At 41.1% G+C, this 12,155-nt stretch overlaps 1 protein-coding gene across 3 annotated transcripts in view; it reads right to left on the bottom strand.

Annotated features, from left to right (window-relative positions):
• SLC24A2 (solute carrier family 24 member 2) overlaps positions 1 to 12,155 on the bottom strand; it is a 233,707-nt gene that overhangs the window by 62,723 nt on the left and 158,829 nt on the right. For 2 of the 3 annotated variants that reach the window (XM_057722749.1, XM_057722748.1), the window contains exon 4: positions 674 to 724. The exons of the other annotated variant lie outside the window; for it this stretch is intronic. In XM_057722749.1, the coding sequence (XP_057578732.1) occupies positions 674 to 724 (51 nt within the window). The remainder of the gene's footprint in view (positions 1 to 673; positions 725 to 12,155) is intronic. 3 annotated transcript variants of the gene reach the window in all.

Below are 12,155 nucleotides of genomic sequence, written 5' to 3'. Positions count from 1 at the left end.
CACTGAAAAAGAAATCTCTGCCAGACTGCACTTACCCAGGGGAAACGGTTAAAACGGTACGTCCAGTCTCACAGAGTGTGACTCCCAATATACAATCCCGCTGGCTGGGACGGTGGCCCTGACCTCTCTCAGATGAGTGAAGAGGGACTGTGGCTGCTAAGGACAGGAGCCCATGCGGTTCGCTGCATCAGAAACAGGTCTCCAACTGGTCTGGGGTCTAGGGGTTCCTTTAGATCGCTCATTCCTTCGCATAAATCGGAATATCACCAGAACATACATACCTCCTCCCTCTCTGAAATTAGGGGTATGTTGAAAGAATAGTGTTGGTTAGATGTGTTTCTATATGTTGTGAGCAAGTGGAGGAAATAATGGTGACCCAGTGGGGGTGGGCTTGGGTTTATGTTGCTGACACCATTTCTCTAAGCGGGTTACATGACTTGAGATGGTTTGGATTGTCTGAATGGAATAACATGATTACCCATGGTATTGCACATCTCCAATTCCAAATCAACACGATGGCGAAAACTAGACGAAAATGTGGAAAGAATAAAAAAATCACACAATGTTACTGAAGTCATGCAAAGAGGGGAAAAAAAAGATAAAAAAAAAAAAAGGCAAGCCAGAGACACCATAAATGAAAAGCCAATGCATACAATTCTAAAATCATTCTTACCTTCTTCAGTCATTGTGTCATAATATTTTAGTTTTCCATATGATCCAAGTTCTACAACATCACAGTAAAAGACACAAAGATAAGGAACGAGCTGTAATGCAAGAACTTTGTTTTTACACATTCTTAATTAATCAGATTCAGAGTTATACTGTCAAATTCCGCAATCGTAACTATATAGAGATGTGCAAACATGGGCCATGTGGCAGACGGCTTTCACGGCCCATTTTCAGAAATCACTTAAAATATATTATTCCACCGGGGATAGGACGTGCCCTGCATTACAGAATAGGACACAGTTATTTTAACATCTGATGAAACAGAATATTTGGCAAAGATATCGTCACACCAGGTCCAGCCTGGCCCTATAATTTTTAGAGGTGACACTCCAAGAGAAAGGGCTGGAGAAGCACAATGTCCAGACCCACGGAGGCTGGTAGACGCCAGGATTCTTGCTGCGGAACAGCAGTCCCAGGAGTTCATTTCACAGCTTTTCTCCAACAGAACTACTTCCTAGAGATTAAAAAGGAAGGCTACCTGGGAAAATTCCAGATGAAAAACCAGGTTCTAAACTTTCGTTTCATTTCTAATCTCATACTTTAGACAGAAAGCACGGAATGCCATGGGTGCAGCACGCTTGGCCGGGGTGGGGGTTGGTGGGGGGCTGGGGGGGGGCTGGGAAAGGCGAGAAAGGCTTTGGGCGGGAGGGGGAAGGAAGGAATATGCCCAGGGAGGTGCACGCGGCTCAGACAGGTGACTAAGCAGCCACAGCTCCCAGCTCAGGGCATCGCCTGCTGCTGTGTAGACTGCAGGGGCCAGGAGACAACCTCCTGAGCGCAGCTCCCTAAAGGACTCGGCTGTAATGGAAACCACGGGCGGAAAGCAAGCTCTTCCGAGTCAGCTGGTGGAAGTGGCGGCTTGAGTGGGGGGGGACAAGAAGAGGTGGCAATGTACCATTTCTGTTTTCTTACTTCAGTTCTGAAATAGAAACTTTCATTCTTGTTCCTCTGAAAATTCCAGACTGTTTGAAGCGACATTGTGAGCAAGTTAAAAATATTTTCCCTGGTCATAACAACTCTCCCAGTAAACTTTGAGAAATTAATGAGACTCAAGAGATGGCCCTGTGATTCTGCAGAATGCTTCCATGGCTCATTAACTTGGCTGCTAAAAAGTCACATATGAATGAACTAATAACTGATGGGTTTTGTGTACAAGATAAGGCTCTAGCTTAAAACACAATAATAAATATTCTCCTGCTTATATTATACATTCTATACATATATTCTTTTCCCATGTGCCTAAAATTTTACCTAAAGCTATTGAAACACACCAATACAAAATTATGCCTTGGGGGGAAAATCACCTCATCTTTCTGTTTCTGCAAAAACCCACCTATTCTGGATTTTGTTATATAGTTGACAAAGGATGCAAGTGCTTCAATAAGAAATTGAATTTTGCATTAAAACAAGAAAGATTTTTTTTAATGACTTCTGGGGATTGCTTTCAGTAGAAAACATTTTTTTTTTCCTGGTATTTTAAGAACAGTAGTCTATTATACATGTGACGCTGCACAAGTTTGGGATTTTAAAATGATCTAAATACCTTCATAAATATTAAACACATGTTCATGGTGGTTTTACACATAATCTATGCATTTGTATTGTGTGTGTGTGTGTGTGTGTGCGTGTGTATGTGTATTATAATCTTGCAGTAAGTTGAAAAATTATATCAGCCAACTAATTTTTTTGTAACCTCTATGCTTTCCCTGAGGTAAAGCAGTAGAATAAGCAGCTGGCATTCTCTTTATTTTCCGAGGAAACAGAACGTGGGCGAGTGGCCACTCTGTGTTTGCAAAGTTGGATGTAAACCATGTCCTACATAGGGAATATACATTATTGCATTTTTGTCTTTTGAGATGCAACCTCTGTACGCACACACTGGTCTTCATGTATCAGTCCAAAACTTTCAAACATCTGCTTGTGGCAGACATGATTATTTTTCACCTCCTTTCTCGTGGAACCAGGTATAAATAAATACAATCATATTCTTTAATTTATTTTTACATAGTCGTAATTGGATCTGTAGGTGACTAACAAAGCTCACACATTCTTGGTGCTGCGACAATGCCTAGATTGTTTCTTAGCTGCTTCTTTGGATGATGACTAGGGCAGGGGGACAAGCACTGGACAGAACATACCAAAAAGGAGGCTAAAGGTGATGGAAGAGAAGGAATAAAGGCAGTGAAAGGCTGAATAACAACAGGTGATGCAGCAACTTAAAGCATAGTGAGGAAGGAAGGCCAGGGAACAACATCTGCCCAAGTGAAGGGAACCATGTTTGTTGCTTACTAAAGAAAAGGCACACAAGAAAGTGAAGGAAACCAGTCTGCTGGAATAAAGTTTTTAACATTGACAGCAATGGGATAGTGAGACAGTGAACTCAGCACCTCAATGCTTTCAAATGGTCAGGGCGGCACCCTGGGGCCGGTGGGACAGCATTTCCGAGAGCTGGTGCCTCTCTTCTTGAACCTGGGGCTCAGGGGGTGCAGGAAGAGGGCTGTGACATGCAACTAGGACAAGCATGAGGCACATCCATAAGCCACTGCACATCACACACCTGGCTGGTGTCCCACAGCCCATGGCCACCTCATGGAAAGTGGCCTGAGAGGCATGAATGAAAACTCACCTGCAAGGGGCAATGGCCTCCAGTCAGCGCACTCCCCATGGAAAGTAGCCAAGACACCTTTAGCACCGTTGGATTAGGACTCAAACTGGGCCCAATCCAAGCTGATTTTCTTTGGGATGGGAGGGAGAAATGAGGGGGTTCAAGAGGGAGCTGTTTAATACCATCGATCAACTTCCATTATGTCAACTGAGCAAGAGGCAGCCAGGACTGAAGGAGCGATGACTCAGCAGTGAATGTCATCCTGGGTACCACCCAGTGCCTCGTCTCTCTAACACTTCTCTAAGAAGACACACGATGTAAGAAAAATTCCAGAACCCAGTGGCCAGTGTTTGAGATGAGCCTATGAGCTGATTGGGAATGCTGTGTAAAATGGTGCCCTCACTAGCTCATGCCATTTGGACAGCTGGGTCCACAGGCATCCAAGCTCCCAGATCTCTAGGAGGGCTTGAAACTTTTGTCATTCCTCTGCCCGTTTTCTTTCTTCCAAGGTCTTGTCAGCAACATCATTACCTGGCTTTAAGGTACCACTGAATTCTTGTCCATATTTCTTGTTTGACAAGTCAAGGGAAGGATCTTGTCTTCAGTCTCAAAGAATCTGTGAATAAGAACCAGTGTTTTGGGCTCCAAATTTCCTCCTTTCTTAAAAAGGGCATGGACACAGATTTCTTCTTCTAATGCTGACCTTCTCAGCTCCACTTTTGAAGCCTCTGGCATTCTCAGCCCTTTTCTGAGCAAATCTCCTCAGACAGACGCAGCAGAAAAGTGACTTCTCACCTTTCAGGCCTCAAAACTCTGACGGATAAAACAGAAAGTCAACAGAAGCAACTATGCTGAATTCGTTTTGTTAGAATGAAGAATAGAGGTAGAGAAATCAGTGAGAGCAAGTGTTTATTAAGTGTTGGCTGATGGAAAAAATATGATTAACTTGTTTGTTTTCTTAAATCAAAAAGATACTGTATTTTTGATACTGGTTTGAACTGAGTTTAAAGATCTAAAAATTAAGGTTTTCTAAACAGCAGAGAGAAGTTTCTTGGTAAAGCTGTCTAATACCTGTCAAGGAGGTGTGTACAGATACCAGATTACATCACATCCATGAAAGGATTATTTTCAGTAGTGAATAGAAGTTAAGAACATAGGCTTTGAACCCTATACCTAAACCCAGGGTATAGGTTTGAACCCAAGATCTACCACTTATTAGCTGTGTGACTTTGAGCATATTTACCTCTCTGAGCCTTGGTGTCCTCAGCTGTAAAGGGGCATGACTATATCTACCCTACAAAGTTGTGGTGAAGAGTAGATGAGATAATAATACCCACTAAGCAAGCAGCAATGGGCAGCTTTTTTATTGCAAGCATCACCAAAAAGAGTGAAAGAGAACCTATGGGACATGGAGCAGAACACTTAGAATTTGGTATTTTATACAGGTTTGTTAAAACTAATTCAACAGTACTTACAGAAGTTTAAAAGAGCTATTTGTTGTCCAACAATAAAAGATATACTGCCATGTTGGAGCTAGAATTAGAAAGAAATTTCTTCATCAGTCCTGCCCTTCTACTCTCAGATTTATGGGGAATGTCAAAACATGGACCATAACGATTGGAACAGGATGTGAAAAGCAGACCCTTGATTCATCTGACCACCAGTGTTCCAGCTTGGGACCTGTGTATGCACCTTTCCTTCTAATATTTGCACACAACCCTGTCTCTCCATACGTTGGAGGCTGAAATCCTACTCCTCTTTGGATCTCTCCCAAATAGAACAGTGCTCTTCTCATATCACATGCTCCCCCCACATTTCTTAAACAAAATATATAAATGCACAGCTCCCAAATAACAGTGAGGTTTAGGATGCTTTCGTTTGTTGAACTTCCCTGGACTTGCTGAAGTCAGGAAGGCAGACACTGATGTCTAAGATTTCTGGACTGATGATACCTTAATGTCCCTATCAAGGTTAAGGGGCTGGGGTGGGGGAGGGATGGATTGGGAGTTTGGGATTAGCAGATACAAATTATTATGTATAGAATGGATAAACAAGGTCATACTGTTTAGCACAGGGAACTATATTCAATATCCTATGATAAACCATAATGGAAAAGAATATGAAAAAGAATTTATATACACATGTATAACTGAATCACTTTGCTGTAGAGTAGAAATTAAGACAACACCATAAATCAACTATACCTCAATAAAATAAACTAAAAAGAAAAGAGTGCTTGGGAGTGAGACAGATAAGATAGCTAATTCAAAGCTTGGTCCTACTACTTATGAGCTGGGTGATCCTCTCTGTGCCTTAGTCTCTTCTTCAGTAAAATGGGGACAAGAGCAATAAATACCTATTCTCAGGAGCGTTTTTGGAGGATCAGAAAAGAACAGGTCTATAAAACACTTTGTGTTGGGTGGCAGAGGCATCCTTAATAATTGGTCACTCTCTTCATTGTCTGCCAAAGTTCCATCAGGGACATCTATTTCAGCCCAGCATGAGGTTGTTAAACCCTATCAAACTCTATCTCTGTGGGTGGCATCAATGTCAATGCCAATACTTGATGTGTGTAAGTCAACAGCCCCCCCTCCAGATGTCTTTCCTTAAACACAAGGAAGCCTATCAAAAGGGAAACTTTCAGTTTAATGAAGGGCTACCCTGGCTAACTTCCAGAACCATGTTTGGCAGTATTAACATTTTAGCCTGAGGTGGTGGTTGTTTTTTTTTTAATTTCTGAATTTATTTTCATTATTGAAGTTTTGTGAATGGATAGTATGAGAGTTGTGTATTTGTCATCTCCCATCCACTCCCTACAAACCTAATATTTGTATTGGTAGATCCATACAATTTCTAAGTTTCTTGCAGGGTATCTAGGTGGATCTTATTTCTCTTCTCTCCTTTCATGAAAATTTTTCATCAAAATAAACATGTATCCTGAGTTAAAAGACATTTCTAATATAGCCCAATTTAAAGTTTTTTGTTTGATTTTACCTAACAAAGGACTGCATGGACTACCGAAATTAATTGCTTTCCATTAAAAGGTTTTCTTTGGTCATTTTTTTTTATATCAAATGTTCATGTCAAGGGAAGTAATTTATTTTAACTTAAAAAAAATCTTTAAGAGAGTGAGGTTAAATGAGGAAACAACCATATTCTCACTTCAGACTCAAGTCAGAAGAAAAGGAATATTTTAACCTTCAAATTTAAATTCTCACTCAAAAAAAGCTTTCGAAGTACTGACTCACTGCAGAAGCTCTGCTTAACAATCTGTGGGGGAACGATGTTTGTGTGTTAAACTTCCCTAAAAGCCTCCTAACTGAGTACACGGTTACCTGGGGACAGCTGTACCCAACATGTGGTAACATATCTATGTCATATACAAAGTGTAAACAGAGATGATTTTGCCCTATGGAGTTCTTTTCATATTCAGCTCTTCCAAATCTATGCTAACAAGTGCTTATTTTTCTTCTACGAGGTTAGAATCTCTCACTTAGGCTTTTGGAAGCAAGGTAAGAACTTTGCAAATGAAAATAAAGGGCTAAACTTGTGGGCAACTCTGCCTCAGCTGATGAGTGTCAAGCAGGATTTATGTACATACACACATCACTGTCTCTTAGACCTTTATCACCTGATTTTCATGCCCTCTAAATCCAGCCCCTTCATGAAATACTCACTCTTCTTTCTCAAGCTCCCTGCAAACCCAGACACCCTGGTTTGTTATTGCTGTTGTTTTTATCTCCACTCTCCACCTGTATTTCCTTGTTGACGTCCATCTGCTGCTATCATTCTGAGGCCCCAGCCCCTAGGAAATGCTGATACTACATTGGTGGCCAAATCAGGGTTCAGAAAGATCCCCAACAGTGCCTGAAGCCCAGTAGCATGCTGATAAAGCACCAACGAACCACAGGGGCCAGGTGTGTAGGTGAGGAAAGTGAACTGGGGACAAAAACAGGGAGTGGTGGGGACTGTGGAAAAGTGGTCAGTGCATGTCCAAAGGGGGACAGCGGCCACTCAGCTCCTGCGCCATGAGGGAAAGCAGGCGCAGTGCTTATTCAAGGGAAACTGCGTATCCGGATTTTTATGTGAAAACTCCTGATTTTTAAATGTTGGCAACTAATTCCAAGTCAAAAAAAAAACACTCTGGGTCATACCGGGCCTGTCCATTTGTAACTTTGGTTTTAAAATCAGGATGTTTGTCCAATTTTCTTATACGTTGAATGAATGAATGAACAAATGAGACCAGCTAGGCTGTTGGAACTGGGAGGAGGCCTTGCTAGGCAACCCTTCTCCAGGAAGTCAAGGACTCTGGTTCCTTTCCTCGTCTCCCTCAAGGCTTACCTATCTCACCTGGTGTAGGTGCCACAGTTTGCTCATCTCTGGCTCAGAAGCAGACTGTGATCTCATCACTCCAGGCTCCTCTGGGACACCAAGGCCGAGTCTGGGGCAGGCCGATGGAGCTGCTTTGAGCCCATGACTAATACCCTCGATATTTTGCATGTTCTTGCTCATCCAGCTCTGCCATCACATGAGTCAAGAGAGCAATTTTTTTTAAAAAAAAATCTTATTTTGGAGAGGAATGAACACTGCCCATTAGGTATAACTGTTCCCAATTATTTTGCAGGGAAATATCTGGAATGTGCAAAACACAAGGAAAGGCTCTGAAAGGTAGGTGAGGATCTCAGAGGGAGGTGCATGTAATTACTTGGGAATTATCATCCTCGAACAGTGACCGATAATGTGTGGTCATCACTGTGGACCATCCGGAGGGTCCATAATGAAACACCCGGGTGAGTCCCCAGATACTCCAACTTCTTATAAATTTGTCACCTAATTTGCAGCCTTGCTCCTCTGCCGTGTTGCTTAGCAATATCAATGGTTACTGATTTCTGTCCTGTGAGGAGCTGACTCAGGCCATATTTCACCGTAATTTACAATGCTCTGGATGACCAAGCAGGAAAAATGGGACCAGGAAGAGCTGTTCTGTGGCTTTCCTTCTGAGGTAAGTTGGGGAGGGGGAGAGAACAGGAGAGAGAAAGCAGGTTTCCAGAAAAAATCTTTAAAGAAAAACAATGAGCCACCCCGGCAAAAGAATCAACCCTAGTGTGGTTAAAAAAAGATTTCCTGGGCTTTGATGAGTATCCTTTGAAGTGTGTAATTAAAAATCTCAATAACAATCTTAAAGTAACTTTAAACCGATACTTTGTCAGAATGTTTTTCCTTTTCCCAAAGGGATGGAGAAAAGCATATGACAATATAACATGATGGCCCCGTCATTAGTACTGTGATGCCCCCACAGACTTTGACTTGACAACTGGCTCTGCCAGTCACTAGCCATGAGACCTTGGGCAAGTGAGCTAATCTCTCTGACATGCAGTTCCCACACTCACATACGATGGGAACCATGATAGCTGCCTTGTAGGGTTGTGGTAAATATTACAGGTATTTAACACATAATTGGCAAATAATATTCACTATATATGTGGTAGGTATTTTTTTTTAATTAAAGCCTTTAAAGCATTTATCGGCTTCCCTTCAAATAAATCAGGGAGCTCCCATAACAGCATCCTTCTGATCGTCACAAAATCGGAGTGAACCTGGTATAAGGAGCCCTTATCACCACAATAGCGAACAAGGAGATCTGATAGCACAGCATAAGTTTTGGAGTCAAGAGATGTGGGTTCTAACTCAGACTTTACTTCTTATTAGCTATGTGACTTTTGTAGCATGATACTTAGCCATTGAAAGCCTTAGTTTCCTCATCTGTAAAATGGGGCTAATTCTAGTACTCCCTTACTGTATTGCTGTAAGGGGTTTTTTGTGATGCCTGGAATGTTGGAAGTTCTCAGTATATGGGAGCCATCGTTCTATTACTGGCCAAAGCCCAGTAATGATGAGTATCCAGGCTACCTTAATAAAGTCACAGTAAGTAGCCACCCAGAATTAGAACCTTGTTCTACATTCTTTGCACAAGTTTATATTGGAGAAGAAAAAGGTAAAAGGAGAAGAATGACAAAACAACAACAACAACAAAAAACGACTAGGCATGTCATGCCAAAGGGAATCTATGGATGTCATATTCTTTTGTATTATCTGATATCAGATACATGCAGACTGTTGGTGTTACTTAAAGAACGTACAACTTAGTGAAAGAGATAATATTAGTTTTGATTTTCAAAAGGGAAGCTCAACAGGGACCCCAGCTGTTTGTGAAAGCAGTATTGTTCAGTGGTTAAGAAAGTGAATTCTGGGGTCCAACAAATCTGGATTTGAACCTGGAGCTACTTCCCCTATGCGCTAGGGCAAATTACTTACTACTCTAACTTTCAGTGTCCTTATCTGTAAAATCGTTACAAAAGAAGACATTATAATATAATATGCTTATAATATAGTAGACTCATAGGACTGATGTGAAAATTAAATGAGTTAATCTCTATAAAATGCATAGCACAGTGCCTGGCACACAGTAAGCACTCGATCAATGTTAGTTATTCCAGTTATTATTATTGCCTCTATGGGCATCAATTCAGAGTTCTGGCTGAATATTCAATATTTTTTCACATCTCTTATTTTTCAGCTGGAGTTTCCAGGGAGAAGAATGACATTGTCAAAGACAGTGAAAGAGTATGGTTTCGATAGCAAAGAACATACAATATTAGATACCCTCCATGCAACATTTGGAATGTATTTCTTATTTCAGAAAATCTGTTTGAGCTCTTCTACTAGCAAGTTTGTAAAACATGTTCTTAATGAGCTTTTTGGGTAGGTAGGGGGTTAAGAAGCTAACATATTCACTAATGACCTCTAACATCTTGGGTATATTTTTGCATCTCTGGAAGTGGAAAGATTATGTTTACCAAATTAGGCAAAAGGTACTTTATGATAAGTCTTATCAAATTTGGGTTGGGGATACAAACACATCTATTGCTCAGTCTTAAAAGTAGCAAGGTATTCTGTTGTCTTCCCCTATCCTTACTTTAACGGATTTTTTGAGGCGGCACATACAGATAAGCCCACCGTTTTCTTTCACAGAAATGTGAGCTTGGTTATATCACATGTGACTAAAATCTCCAGGGTAGGGCTTTAGGTGATGCTGATACTTCTATAAGCCATACCCACAACCCAAGCAGTCATGAAGCCCTATCAATCCCACTCCTAAATATCCTCAATTCTGTCTTTTCTGTTCCATTCCCACTGTCCCTGCCTTAGTAGGAGGCCTTGCTGAGGATATTGCAATAGTCTTATTTGAACTCTTGTTTCCTAATCTTTCCTACCAGCTACCGTCTAGTCCTGGCAATTTTCACCTCTCATTCACATTGTTACCAGGGTAAGGCTTTCAAAACACCAACTGAACATATACCTCTAAATCCCACACATACTCTCTTTTTGTGTTGGAATTTTATTAGGTCTCCTAATTTATTTAATCACTTGGAACCCAGTTTTGAGGTTCCCTCCTGCAGGCAGCATTCTTGAATGTCGCCCACCCCAGTGTCAGTCACGTCCTCCTGTGTGTCTGTTTCAAGTACACCCTTCCGTGTGTGCTCATCAAAGGCACCGTAACCTACTGCTTTCTGTCCTTTAGGGCAAGGAATCAACATACTCATTTTGTTAATTCGAGCACCCAGCAGTTCCTGGCACTCTGTAGGTGTTCAAATGCTGCTGAATTGAATTAAATCTCTGTTTAATAGTGCTCTGTTCATCTTCCTTAGCCAAGTTGCCTTCGGTATGGACACCTATGATTCCTTCCATTTTAGTGTTTTAACACCACAGTTTCAACTATTCTGTTTTCAATATCTCTGCGGGGAGGAAGTCTGTGAAGGGAAAATGCATGTGGCCTCAATCCTCTTCATGGTTTCTGTAAACTACGAGGGTTTACATCATGCAAAAGTGCCATCAGGAGAGTCCTCAGCCTATAGCAGACAAAATGGCGGCAACAGCTTGGAAATGGAGATAAAAAAAAAAAAAACCAGACAAAAACCCCACAGTGGTGTGCAGACTGGATGCTGCATGCTGGCTAGAGAACAATTTGGATGTTCTCCTGGACCCCATCCTGCAGCCTGGCTGGATTCAGAAGAGTCTGCCAGGCAGAGAGAATCTGTGCTAAATTATATCCAGCCATTGGGGCAGCACAGCTGAGTTTCCACCCTCTGATGCACTGCACCTCAAAAAATATCAGGAAAGTGTCCTAGAAGAGGAGAGGAAAAACAATAAAATGGACAAACTTCAGCCATCCAAGGGGGAAAAAAGGGCAAGAGAATTTAAGAATAGAATGAAATTGAGGGAAAAAAGACTGGAAGACAAAGGAAATTAATGCCACCGATGTGGAAGTAATTCAAAGTCAAAACTATCCTTATAATTTTGTATTCTACACTTCAGTACTATTTAGGATGTCACTGTATTGAATACTTGGCTCCCTACCACAATAGAAACAATCACTCCAAATTATGAAAAACTTAAAGGATCCAATTTAAAGTAGAAAGAATGTTTATGCAATCTTCTCAATTTCACTGAAGTGTAAATCCATTTACTGTTACTCCTACTTAAATACCATACTATATAACATGGGACAATACGAGTGAGTTTAAAATCCAGGATGCAAAGATAAGGTAGAAGATTAAAATATATTTCATAAATAGTCCATTATGCACCTTATATTAAACAGCAAATGACTGCCAGTGAACTAGAGCTCTGATGACATAGGAGGAAGCAGGGTACTACAGGATCTTATAATCCCTAACTACACAAATGGTGGCCTGAGGATGTTTCAGCAGGATTAAAAAATTGGTACAGTAATTGCTTTTCCAGATTTTTATCAATGTGT

The sequence above is a fragment of the Hippopotamus amphibius genome, chromosome 2 (genome assembly GCF_030028045.1).
Source record: "Hippopotamus amphibius kiboko isolate mHipAmp2 chromosome 2, mHipAmp2.hap2, whole genome shotgun sequence".
NCBI classification, from domain to species: Eukaryota; Metazoa; Chordata; class Mammalia; order Artiodactyla; family Hippopotamidae; genus Hippopotamus; species Hippopotamus amphibius.
Note: the sequence above shows the minus strand (reverse complement) of the source record. Positions and strands in the feature narration are given on the sequence as shown.